General features: G+C 31.6%; 2 protein-coding genes across 2 annotated transcripts; one reads left to right on the top strand and one right to left on the bottom strand.

The window, feature by feature from the left end:
- The first annotated feature begins 5532 nt into the window (after positions 1 to 5532).
- On the top strand, positions 5533 to 6945 carry LOC18590004 (uncharacterized). Its single transcript, XM_088809722.1, has 2 exons — positions 5533 to 6543; positions 6625 to 6945. Exons 1-2 carry the CDS (start codon positions 5533 to 5535, stop codon positions 6943 to 6945), a joined length of 1332 nt encoding a protein of 443 aa, XP_088665848.1.
- Positions 6946 to 12411: 5466 nt separating this feature from the next.
- Positions 12412 to 13029, bottom strand: LOC148760995 (uncharacterized). The gene has a single exon (XM_088809723.1). It carries the CDS (start codon positions 13027 to 13029, stop codon positions 12412 to 12414), a length of 618 nt encoding a protein of 205 aa, XP_088665849.1.
- Between the last annotated feature and the right edge of the window lie 1179 nt (positions 13030 to 14208).

Here is a 14208-nt window from a genome sequence, read left to right on the forward strand (position 1 = left end):
AATCTGTTTCGTAAAATAAAACTTATTTTTTTAATGAACCTAAGTCAAATCTAAGACCTTATTAGGAAAAATATTTTTAATTAAGTGATCAATTGCACCTAAACAAAAAAGATTGATGACGATTTCATTTATGTCAAACAGTTGAGTTTCAAGACTTATACGTTATTACACATATATTTCCTTTTTAGTCTCTACAGCATACTAGTGATCATTCTACTTTTCCATAAACACATGGTGTGCTTGATTTTGAATTTAATATTTCAACTCTTGACATTGTGAATTTTGCACCATATTCCTATTCTTTAGCTAAGTCATCTTCATTTATACCTATTGTGTCATTTAATACTTATTCTCCATCAAAATTCAATGATATATCTCATAATTCACCTAGTCAAATTCCTGAACATAGTATTGTAGAGTCTATTTCTATACATTTTAGTCCTATTGCTGATATTATTGCATTATCTAGGAAAAGTAGTAGACCTAAGCATACAAAGTACCTTGATGTTTATCAAATTGATTTACCTTCTACTACTTAATTAGTTACTTCACATCCTCACTAAGTTTTCTTTCCTATAATAATTTATCTTCTGCACATAAAACCTTTACCACCACTCTGTCTCGAACTTATGAACCTAGCACTTATAATCAAGCTGTTAATTGCTCTCACTAGAAAGATGCAATGTAATGTGATTTGAAGGCTTTGGAAGATAATGGTACATGGTTTGTTGTTCCTTTGCCCTTTGATTCTTATGCAATTGGTTGTGAATGAATGTTTAAGGTTAAAATGAATGCAAATGGTGCTATAGAAAGGTACAAGGCACATTTAGTTGCTAAAGGATACAATCAGAAATAAGGTTTTGATTATTAAGAAACTTTCAATTCTGTTGTTAAGTAGATCACTGTTAGAGTTTTTTTTGGCATTAGTAATTGCCAAAGGATGGTTTTTATCACAGTTAGACATCAACAATGCCTTTTTGAATGGAGGCTTAGAAGAGACAGTTTATACATTGTCAAAGTATTTCTTAAGACTTGAAGTTGCAAGAAGTTCAGAAGGAATTTCTATTTGTCAAAGGAAATATACATTGGATTTTTTAAAAGAATATGGAATGCTTGGCACTTAACCAATGACAACTCCTATTGATTATAGTCACAAGTTGAGTAAACTCAGTAAGGAAATTACTAATCCAACAAGTTATATACAATTGGTGGGGAAGCTTTTATACTTAACCTTTACTAGACCAAACATCTCTTATGCAGTTCAGGTATTATCACAATTTATGGATAAACCAAGACAAGATCATTTATCTGTAGCATGTTAAGTATTGAAGTATCTTAGATCAGCCTCAAGATAAGGAATACTCATGAAATCAAACTCAAATTTGATCATATTTGCTTATTCCGATAGTGATTGGGCAAGTTGTCTTGATACCCATAAATCAATCACAAGATATTGTGTTTTTTTGGGAAGTTCATTAGTTAGCCGAAAGTCCCAAAAGCAGTCAATGGTTGCTTGAAGTTCAACAGAGGCAAAGTATTGATCTATGGCTTCTACATGTTGTGAAGTCATATGGTTGAGGTATTTGTTATTTGATTTTGGCATTAATAATAAAGTAGCAATCAAACTTCGATTCATTACAATAATCAGTCTGCAATTTATATTTGTTGAAGTCATATGTTTCGTGAATGTACAAAATACGTAAAAATGGATTGTCATTTCATCCGTGAGAAAGTAACAAGCATGATTGATTCTATATATATTTCTACAGAATGGCAAATTACAAGTTTGGTTACAAAAGGGTTGCAACCAAAACAATATTATAAACTCTTAGGCAAGATGAATATTCATGATATTCATGCTCCGCCATGAACATTCATCTTGAGAGGGAGTATTTACTTGGACTGAAGATTGTGAAGAGCTTGGTTGCAGAGTTGATGGTGAAAAAAAAAAGACAGGCACATGCCTCTCATGTGCTTACTTAAGTGAGGATACGTGTGGAGCGTGTAAATAGAGAAAAATGAACACGTGTTCAATATTTATGTTTACTTACTGCTTTTACTATTTTACTAGCTGTAATTAGTAGTTAGTTTCTAACTAACTTTTAGTTTTAGTTTTTCCCTCTTTTATAACTGAATCCATTATCCCCTTTGTGGCTGTGTACATAAAACATAAGCTCTGTGAGTTTTCATTTGTGAATAATATATAGAAATATTCTTTCAGTAATGATTTTCTCAAAGCATATGCTACTTCTCACATCAATGTTGAATTATGGGTATTAATAACTTTTTAGTTGAAAAGTTTGGAAGCATTGATTAATTAGATGAATTGAATAATTATTTTATTTCACAAATAGAAAACCTCCGACCAAAGGGCTCAAACTCGTTATCAAGGTAAATAATGTTGGGGTCTTGTGAATGAAAATCTTCTGTCCTCATTTAGTGTCTTGTTTGTTTGTTTTTTTAATAATTTTGCACTAAATATCTAATTTTATATTATTAATGACATAATATCTAAAAAAGCTCTTAAAATTATTTTTAAAAATTAAAAAAATCTTTATATTTTTATTGTATTCAATCAAGTCTTTGCTTTTTTGTTTTAAGCCAAATAAAAGAATAATGGCTTATTTAATTTTTTAAAAATAGTTAATGAACTTATTTGAACATTATGTCATTATTAATCAAAAACTCTAATCTCAAAACCTCAAATCATAAACCGGAAATTCTAATGTGAGAAATTTATTAAATAGTTAATGTAAAAATTTTTTTAAAAAAGATATAAAATAGAGCAGAAAATTTCTGTTCGGATCTTGCTCAAGTGCTTGCCATTCGAGTATGTTTCCTTTCATTTTTCATTTTCTACCTTGAAGACTTCAACTTAACCCACGTTGTATTGCGATATTATTATGTTGGGCCTAATTCCATTTATTTTGCATTTTCTTTTCATTTGATTTTGTTTTAGATTTTGACAATGTTTTTCTTGTCATGAACAGGTGTAAATATTTATAGAGAAGTAATGTTGATGCATGAAATAAGAATCCATCAAACATATTGCTGAGTTACAAAATTGAGACCAAATGAGACGAGAGAAACTTTTGAAAATGATGTGATATTAAGATAGTAAAATTCCCGAAGGTTGAGAATGATATGCATAAGTGATGAATTGAAGTAAATAAAGGGTAATTAAGGATGATGATATATAGAAATAAAATTGCAATTAGATAAATGAAGCCATAATAACCAAATGGTAGACAGAATTATATAATTGAAGTGATAAAAGGGAAAATGAAGCTTTTCAATTCCCAGAATAAAATGAGGTGTCTTCATCAAGTTTAAGAAAATTATCCCAATATATGAGTTGGATTATTTTATTGAAATACCAAAGAAATGGATATTACCAACCTGTTTTGGTCAAAGAGTGATAAAGGAAAAATGACAACATGAGCTTATCGTATCTTTTAGGATATTCATACCCTTCTTTTCCCTCAATTATGTAGAAAGCCTTAGCTATATTTAAGCTTTTATCATCTATAGAAGAGATATATATGCGCAGGAGTTTGGTATTATATTAATTTCCTTTGAGTTATTCATGTACTCATGCACTTGAATATTTTGTTTTAATGATAGATGCATGTATCTAAAGCTTTAGTTAATAGTTAAAGTTTAGAATTATTAACTTGAAAGTCGCAAATTATAATTATGTGAACAAGAATACAGTTCATGGGAGAGATTAATATTTAATTAGTTATTTTTTTATAATTAATACATATATATATATAATATGTAAAATTACAAGAAATTACAAAAGACCAAAAAGGATTCTATGAAAGGATTATTCTTTGTCAACAAATACCATTTCATCTAATAACTTATATGTGATGTGTAAAAACTATTTATAATTTTAAAAACAAATACACGTCATAATATGAATGAAATATATATTAGCTTAAGCTAAAAAATATATATTTACCTCCATAGTTTGTTGCTCCAGGAGAGATTCTATTTGAAGTATCTTCCTGAATCTTTTAAGAGATTGTCATGTAATTTAAACATCTCTTCCTCCTTTCTCTCTATCTCTCATTCTCAAATTGTTAAGTTTTCATACTTTTATCTGCGATTTTGAATGTTTAGATACGTCTAAGAATTAACACTATATGGTATAATTATGATTCAGTTTTAAGCCCCTTACGTAAGGATGTAAACAAGTAAGGTATCTGCTTTTTATAAAGTATCCTATCCAAATTCATTTAATTAAAAAAGTGCTTGAATTCTATTAAAATCCAAATAAATCGTGAAATACAATCCAAAATCGAACCTTAATAATTTAGTACTAGCCATTAATTACAGTCAAATACCCCGATTAAATAAATAATAACTTAAATAAGTAAAAACTATATAAAAAATTAATATTATATGTATCAACTTTAAAAAAAAAAAGTTGATTAAAATGGCATTGAAGATAAGGAGGATAAAGGTTTGAATTTCACAAATTACAAATTAAAGCTCTCCCTTTCTCTCTCAGTCTAACTACTTAGAGATGTGACAAAAAGGCTTTGACATGATTTCTAATTAAATATTAAAAAAACAATCAACTTGCCTTTGATTTGAAATGTTTATAAGTTCAAACCCTATTGCCCTTTCTTTATATGAGTTCAATGCAAAATATTTTGATTTTGGGTTGCTCTTGAATCTATTTATTTTATAGTCTTGATCAGTTTATCATTTTAAAGTAAAGATTGAAGTGGACTTTATGGACTTTTCTTTGTAAATTTATTCTTTTCATTTTGTTTACTGTATAAGAGACTTCTCTTTTGACCTGAATAAAATTATCTTTCTTGGAAAAAAAAAAGGAAAAACCTTGTGTAATTATCTTTAAGGATACACCAGCAGTTTGATAATGAAATCTCTAATTTGAAGATCTTTAATTCAAAATATTAAAAGAGGCATTCCCAAAACAAAAAAAATAGTGTAACTCATGATTCAATGGCTTTAATTTGGAAGTAAACAAAGAAGAATTACAATACCTAATATGTAATTTTTTTTTTCTAATATAAATGTATCATTGTTTTGGTCTTTTTTGTTTATTTGGCAATAATGAAATGGCTTTTCCTATTTATGGGAAAAACGAAAAAGAAAAAAGGACCCGAATTAAATACTCATTGAAGATACAAGAAATGGCTGTCGAAATCTGTTATGCATTGGAAATTCAATGAAGACCGTCATTATTGCACGTAATATTTGTGAGAGATTATCGCAATGTGGCGTGTCTATCCAAAATCCTAGAAGCAAAGGTCTTTAGTTTTTCCCTCTTTTTGATTTTTCCCCTACAATATAGCTTAGCTCCTCTATTTCTCTTCCTCTTTCTTTGCCCTAATACCTTGATTACCCCCTCACTCCTTGCTATTTGTCTCTTTACATGCCGTCATAATTCCTGTCTTCTAAGATCCCAATCTCTTTCTCTTCTCTATACTCTTTTCGTTTTCCTTTGAGAAAACTGAAAAGGAAGAAATCTTTGTTATTTTTGCTTTCTGTTTGATGGGTGATCAAGCTGCTCAAGCGATTGAAAACTTGGAACGAGAGTCTGCTTCGATGGAAACATCAGATTTGTCACCCTCAAAGTCAAACAAACTCTTTCTCAAGCTCAAGGTCTCCAATACCTTGAAACGTTGTGGCCAGCATATCTGCCCCGTTTGCAGCAAAGGGTTTACTTCGGGCAAGGCATTAGGAGGCCATATAAGGATTCACATGAAGGGCAACAAAAATGGTCGCCATAGAAAGATTTCAAAGCTTCAGCCAAGAAATCTTCATCGTGCCAAGGCCAAGAAACGGATCTCGAAGAATACGCTTTTACCAAAAGCTGCCGATGGAGCTGTTGATCTGCCCTCGAATGATCAAGAAGGTAGTGAGAAAGTCAGTTGCTGCATATGCAAAAAGGATTTCAGGTCAATGAAATCTTTGTTTGGGCACATGAGGAACCATCCTGAGAGGGGTTGGAGAGGGATCAGGCCACCTCCTTCTGACAAAAACAGCTGCTGTTCAAGCGTATCCGAAAACGATGAAGCTCCAGAAGTTGATCAGATTAGTTGTGCAACAGAAAGAGGCTCGGTGTCAGGTTCTGATCTGTTGAAATCTCTTCCTAAATGGACTAACACTGCCAAGCGATGCGGGAAATACACCTCCGATGAGATACCTGAAGCTGCCTACTGCCTTATGAAGCTATCTCGAGGAGAATCTTTTGATTTGGGTCAGTCAAGTATTGCATACCAAAAATATTCTTCAACAACAGTGAAGCCGATAATTGATAAATGTCAATCTTCGGGCTTGACAAATAAAGCTTCAGAGCAGAAACAACGGAGCAATATTGTTCTAGGTAAGGACATGGGCGAAGGGAAAGGAAAGGCTAGGTTGAAAACTGAGTCGGATCAAGAGAGAGCTCCTTCGGAATATAAACGGGAAGATTCATACTGGCCTCGTGAAGAAAAAAAGATGGAGAAGTCATTAGCGAAAGAGCTCAGTTGCGATAATTTCATAGATAAGAAAACCATGGTAAGGGAAAATAAGCTGAAGCTGAATTATGCAGATGCTACTCAAATCGTTGAAAACAATCGTTGTTTTGATCAATTTCAGAAGTTCCCGAGGAAGCCTGATGAAGAAAAGGGTGATCCATCAACCGTAGAAGGTAGATTTAGAGACAAGATCATCCCAAGTAGCCAAACACCTGGTTCATACCCAAAAAACCCTAGTGAACGACTATTTGAAGCTCCATTGGATGAAACAGCATCACCAGCAGAGGGCAAACATCTAAAATCCAAACCACTATTCCCAACAGCTAGTCAGGCAGCTGAAGGAAGTCAGGTTTGTCCCCCTAAGATACTAGATTTTGATCTCAATGAACCTTATGCGGCTCTAGATGGTGAGGATACAGGATCTAAAATTACCTCAATCTGATTATGTAGCTTATTAAGAAGTATTTCAGGGTATTATATTTCTAGAAGTCAGATTGGTTTTTTTAGTTGCTCAGTTGAAGTCAGCTAGTGATGATATTTGATCCTTTAGTTTGATGTACTGAAATTTCTGTGAGAAACCCTTTTGTTTATTCTTGTTTTCATAATATGATGGTTACAACTAGGTGTAGCCATTTAATATTGTAGTCTTCTCTTTTCTTTTCAAGAGTGAAATAGTCTGGTCTAGGTTGCCCCAAGGAATGCTTGTTCAATGAAAGCTGAAGTATAATTCCTGAAACTGTGATCACTGCTAAACTTTGGTATAAAATGATCTAATTGGTATCAAAGCAAACTATACATGCATAGTTTTTCTATTATAATTACAATAAATCCAAAGAAGAGGTCTTAGTCTGATGGTGTCCTTCAATAAGATTAATATCAGAAAGAAAGAGAAGAAAGGCTTTTGAGTTGAGTTCAGAGTGAATGAATTTTTGAGTGACTCCCATCTCCCATAAGACAAATGGACTTCTCTATTGGTAGTTCCCAAAACATTTTGAAGAGGGGGAATTAGAAGAAAATTGCATGTAAAGAGAAATGATATATATAAAAAAAAATTTGATACATTTTCTTTATTTCTGTCTGAATATCTAAAATTAATTCAGGGTTCTTGCTAGAAGTTTAATTAACATAAAATATTAAAAAAATCATATATTTACTTAGTTAATTTCTGTCATTATCATTTTCTCTAAGTTTTTTTTAATTTAATTTTAAGAGTTATATAAAACTTTAAATATTCTAACTTTAAATGTTCTTTTTGCTTTGTATCATTTTGTTATGCTATATTTCATTAAAAATCGCAGTCGTCCTACCATTTAAAGTCTTAACCAGTAAGTCCCTGTACAATTATTGTGAGCGCAAATAAAAACAAAACAGCACCTTTAAACCCTATAACCCTCTTATACAAAATCAAGTTCCCTTTCCCTCTATGCCAACATGATAAACATCAACATTTTGTCATGCCTTTGATTATAAACAAACATAAATAGGCTGATTTACATTAATAACTTTGCTCTTAACGCCAGTGGTAAGTTGAATGGAGATTCAAGTGAAAGTATCCTCCTTCTCTACCATCCTAAGTTCTTGCAACTAGTCTTTGAGCAGAAGATATCTGCAATACCATACATTCAGTTATGATCTTGGCTTTTCTTTTATTATTTAAATATTTCAACATTTTTGTTCCTCTTTGTTTGAAAATATGGTTTTGATGTGTTACCAATGAAAGAATAGAATTGTGTTTGTCAAATATCCACAAAATATTTAAACAAATTTCATTAATATAGCTAGTTCTTGTATGTCTAAAGGCTGCATTTTGTATAATTCGAATATATATAGTTTGAGATTCTAACATTGCATAAAATTATAAGATTACTGTTTGCTCCTTTGCTATTATAGGATGTGTATATATTATGTATAGTTCAAGCTTAACCTTAGCTCCTCAATGAGAGTTAAGATTCCACATCGAAATCTCTTTGTTATTATTGGTACAGTGCTCAACATTTTCAATTCTCTTGTTTATTACCTTGACATTGTTCAAAATGTATAACAAAAATTATAAAATATACATAAAATCAACTTATTGTGAATATTATTATGTACAAGTAAGTAATCATTAATACTAGGTTGATTCAATTGGTAAGAACTTCTATCTCGACTTAAATGATTTGAAATGTGATTTTTATGGTGATCTATTTTGTTGCTTTTTAATAAAAATAATAATTATCATGTATTTATGCATGTGAATGTCTTTTTAAGTTTATAAGGTTGCGGGTATACTCTTTCTTACTTTAGTCACTAAATTCAAATTTATACCAATTTAGTTTAAAATTTTTAAAATTGTATCTAATGTTGATCACATTAAGAGATTCTATTCAAATAATTATGAAATAACAATATAATAACCATTTAAGTATATATTCATTCATTTAAAAAATCTTTGAAAATTCTTGACCCTTTTTGTCTTCTCATTTTCTTTCTTTTCAAATTATTTTTTGCAATTTATCTCTTCTAACAAAAACAAAAAACAAAATGATAGAGAAAAAAATTGAATCGTAAAAGTTAACATGATATTTAAAAAAAAAATTATGGTTGTTTAAGTCGCTATTATGTCAGTGTCCCATGCAGGCTGGGAAGCTTGATTTTGTGTAGAGAAGAGGGTGATTGTTCAGATTTTGGGTTGGTATATCTGGTGCTTTTAGTGGTATAACATCCCAAAATCCTTTTTTGTTCTTTTGATGGGGTGATATCTCAGTCACCTAATTATGAAATACCACTTTGCCAAAAAAAAAAAATAGCTATTATGTCATTCTTGGTCATTTATTTTGATAAAAATGACTACATTTGGTACACTTTAAAAAATTGAAGGTCAAATTCTGATTTTTTTTTTTTAGAAAGGCATCAAATTCTGAACTTAATCCCTCTATATTCTACCAAAATGTAAAATTTAATCTTTGTACTATTATTCATATAAATCGAATCTCTATACTTTTAAAATTTATTAATATCAATCAGATTGTTAATACTATCAAGTTTCCTTCATTACACTTGTTGATCACATAGCATTGACCATGTTAATTTAGAAGTTTTTGGAATTTTAAAAATTAAGTCAAAATTTGAATTTAATGTATGTACTCTATTAAAATGTTGGATTTATTAGTCTTTTTATTTAAATTGTAAACATTAAAACTTTAGACTTTCAAAATTTGTTAAATCCACCATTAAAGTTGCTGATGTGGCCATACTAACATGGTGTTGACCGATATTGGCATGATGTCGACTAATGTTAACATAGCGTTGACCAGTGCTAACATGGAAATTTTAAAGATCTATTTGTTTTGAAGTAAAATTGACAAAAAAAAAAATGCAATGCGGCATATTGGGTGGCACGTGACGTTTAATTGCTAGCCAAATGATTAAAACGTAAAATAAACACTAATCCCTAAACTAATTAGAATTAATCAAAAATCAAGAAAGAAATAAGAATTTAAAATAAAAGCTTATCAATTAACCATACTAATTAGGATTAAAAAGTGGTACAACAATGGAGAAATTCCATTGAGATGTAAAAGTTGGTATATATTCAAGCAAGCGGTCAATTTTAGGCATTTGCATCAAGCTTTCCATAACCCAGTCTACTATAAGAATACTAGAGAACCAAAAGTCGTGTGATATAGACAGAGAATAAGGAAGAAAGGTTAAAACAATTATGGTTGTGTTTGAGAGAAAATATTAAAGAGGTGGAAGAAAATGATACATTGTACGATGTAGAGAGAGAAACGAAGGGCACTGACGCAAATTGGAATCGGATAGAAAGTTTGAAGAGATTCCAATCGGTTTCATGTCAACATTGATTAATATCATGTTAACATTGGTCAACGTCATCCGCATCGTCAACGCTTTAGGAAAGAAGCTTGACAATGCTAACGTATGAATTGAAATTAATAAATTTTAAAAATATAAAAAATCTATTGATATAAATTATATTTAATAGATTAAATTTAATCTTTTGATAAAATATAAAAACTAATTTCAAAATTCGATCATTTAAAGTTAGCATTATCAACATGATCAATGTCATGTCAGCAACTTTGACGGAGAAAACTTGATTTTATTAATGATTGGAGTGATATTAATAAATTTTGAAAATATAAAGACTTGATTTATATGAATTATAATAAAGAGGCTAGATCCAATACTTTGGTAAAGTACAAAATCTAAATTTAGAATTTGATCAAAACTCAATAATCTAATTGGGACGAATTAAAATTCAGTGAGTAAAATAAAAAATTAAAATTAAAATTTAATGATCATACATAGAATTTGGATTTATATTTAAGTTTTTTTTTTTTTTTTGAAAAGCTGAGTTCATTCATAATAAAGAATAAAGTTACAGCCATCATCAAGGAGGAGAATTAACCTCCAAGCCACCAAGAAAAGCGGCAAAAGAACAAAAACAGATTTGCAGCATCAAACCACCCCTGCCTTCCCTAGAAAATCAGCATGTACATCCCCCCATCGAGCAAAAAGAGGTTAGCAAAACCTTAATCAACCAGACAGAGATGATCCTATCAAAACTTAAAACAAAAACTCCTTGTTCAAACACAAAATCTGCGAGAGGAGAGCAAAAGAAAAGAATACCCCCGTACACTTCGAAGATCACTTCAAGCCATTGCATGTCAAAGAGCAATGGAATGATCACCCCTGTACAGTTCAAACTACCCTCCTTAGGACCCCATGAGAGCCACCATGGTAGCCACAACAGGGCATTAACCCAACTTCTCAAAAGGAAAGAAAAGCCCCAGTCAAAAACCAAAAGCTGAATTAACCAATAGTAAAATATAACAGCCCTATCATAGCAACTCAACAAAGCATAACATAACCAAAACAAGCAGCAAGTAAGAACAGAGGAAGAGCAGTTATAATTCATCATCCGCTGGAGGTAAGATCCGTATAAAATCAACTTCTCTACTTACCCCTGATTTGGCAAGAGAATCAGCAATCTCATGAGCGGACCTAGGAATTTTGACAATTTCACAACCGTCAATCATAGATTTAAAGTGCATAATCTGAATAAAGGGAGGCCTTAATTTCCAAGAGGCTGTGATTGGGTTCAAACCTCATTTAACAACATTTTCAAAGTCACTTTCAAAGATTTCCTTTTGGGAGCTCCATCTAGTAGTAACAAACATTGGAAGAGCTTTACATAAAGCTTTAATCTCAGTGGTATGGGCATCCATTATTCCCATTGAGAAAGAGAAAAGCAGCAAAACATTACCATTACATCCTTTAAAACCCCTCCAATTCCAGCTTCACCCGGATTACCACTCAAAGCACTACCAATATTAAATTTGAGGGCTCCATCCAGAGGGGCTTGCCACTTGACATCAAGTTTTCCTTTCAAAGGTTTTGAAGGGACCATTGCTGATTTTGGAAACCTCACAAGGTCTTGAATAGATAAATTAGAATATGGCCACTTTGCGTAAGCCCACCAAGCTACTCGTAATTTCACCATGTAAAAAATGTGATGACCATCTCAAAGCTTACCATTGAAGCATGCATCATTTCTCCCCAACCAAATGGTCCAGAATATCGCTGGGAAAGTCATCCTCCAAATTTCCAAATTGTCGATAGTTTAGGTAACTTCATTCCAAGATAAAAAATTAACAAGAGGGTCTTTATGAATGACCCATTTCAACACCCAATTGCTTGCCCAAAGATACCATAAAGCCCAGGATTCACTACAGATAAAAAAAAGATGGCCAATGATTTCAATATCTTTCATACAAAAAAGACAACAAACTGCTTCACTAAGACCTCTTTTTAAAAGAGTATCAAGAACCATGACTTCTCCTTTGAGAATGAGCCAATAGAAAGCTTCCACCTTTAACGGAGCAAGGCCACTCTAAAGTGATATCTAATAGTTTTCACCTTGAATAGCAGGTCCTTGGAGGGAACGGTAAGAACTAGTAGAATAGTAGCCACTGGGAGTGTCTCTCCATATCAGTTTGTCGTCAAGGTTCACATCTAAGGCTTCGTCTTTCAAAATATTATGGAGAGCCTCGCATTGATCAAGCTCCCAATCAAACATGTTCCTTCTTAACTCAAGACACCACTGCCATTCATCTCCCTCCCATACACCATACTTATCAACAGTACCATTTTTATTAGTGGCGAGGGCGTGAGTTCTTGGAAAGCTAAACTTAAGAATTATCCCCTCAATCCATTGGTCATGCCAAAAACTTATCTTTTGACCATTCCCCACTAATAATCCAAAACCAACTTTTGTAACTTGGCTATCTCTATCATAGTGAACAAGAAGACTAATGATACTGAGCCAAATACTAGAAGTCATACGTGGACACCCCTCAACAGGGAAGAGGCTGTCTCTACTGCACCCCGTTTTGCTTTCAATAACTTTTCTCCATAGGTTGCTCGTCTTGTTACCAAACTTCCATATCCATTTATTAAGAAGCGCTTTATTTTGAACATTGATATCAATCACACAAGACCACCAAGGTCTTTTCGGAGACATATAGTCTGCCAGTTAACAAGGTGCATCTTCTATTCCCTTAAGCTCCACCCAAAGAAAGTGTCTCTGAATTTTTTCTAATATCTCCGTAACACCAATGGGAATCAAGAAAAGAGACATGAAGAATATTGGGAAACTACTAAGCAGGAATTAAGGAGAGTAGGTCTACCACCCAAAGACAGATGGTGTGACTTCCAAGTAGATAGTTTAGATTCAAATTTGTCCACAGCTGACTACTATATTTTCAAAGAATTGGACTTTCCCCCTAATGGCAGTCCCAAATAGTTACTTGGTAACCGGCTAACTGTGCAAGATATTCTACTTGCCAATCTTCAACAAGCCTTTGGTCCAAGCCAACACCGTAGAGACAGCTCTTGTTAAGGTTGATTTTGAGACTCGAAATAGCTTGAAAACATATCAAAATCCTTTTAGCATTCAACAAACTATAAGAAGGGGGCTTGCAAACTATTACCGTGTCATTGGCAAATTGAAGGAAAGACATAGTAAACTCATCTCTGTTGATATTTGAGGTGTTGTTAGTATATTGATTTCATACATTGTCATCTATTTTTACCTCATTAATTAGTAAACCTAAAAGTCTAGAAAGCCTCGACAAAAATATACATAACTTACAATAATTTAATTAGACAAAAATAATTACTTTTTATTTTTTATTTTTCCCTATTCCATCGTTTGTTGATTTAAAAAAACCCCATTGGTAAGCGAATGCTAACGAACAATAATCACTTTTAATATAATATAAAATAATAATCACTTTCTAAACCTTATTCATTGAAACAAAAATACCTTACATAAGATATCTCAAAATTCTCTTCTCTAAAATGAGAAAACGAAACTTAAATTTTCAATTTTTAAAGCAAAGGGTATTTTAAAAACTAACTTTTAAAAATAAGATGTTTTTAAAAATAATTTTTTTATAATTTTAACTATTTTTAATTAAATTAGACAAAATTACCTTTCATGAAATTTCTTCATATTCAAGTATACATGATGTTACACGCTATGCACATGATGTTACCCGTCATGTTGAAAAAATGTTTTTGTTATACGTTATGTGCAAAAACATATTATACGTTATGGTTAAAAAATGTTGATACACGTCATGTTGAAAAAATATATATATTGTTGTTGCATTCTATGAACAAAAACATATTATACGTC

Source organism: Theobroma cacao, chromosome 9 (assembly GCF_053813885.1).
Source record: "Theobroma cacao isolate CCN51 chromosome 9, ASM5381388v1, whole genome shotgun sequence".
Classification (NCBI taxonomy): domain Eukaryota; kingdom Viridiplantae; phylum Streptophyta; class Magnoliopsida; order Malvales; family Malvaceae; genus Theobroma; species Theobroma cacao.

Bases quoted from the DNA above. Each gene is read 5' to 3' on its own strand.
- LOC18590004 (XM_088809722.1), top strand. From the start codon at position 5,533: ATGGGTGATCAAGCTGCTCAAGCGATTGAAAACTTGGAACGAGAGTCT. The intron at 6,544-6,624 runs GTAAGGGAAAAT...GATCAATTTCAG, and splicing joins TCATAGATAAGAAAACCATG to AAGTTCCCGAGGAAGCCTGA.
- LOC148760995 (XM_088809723.1), bottom strand. From the start codon at position 13,029: ATGTCTCCGAAAAGACCTTGGTGGTCTTGTGTGATTGATATCAATGTT.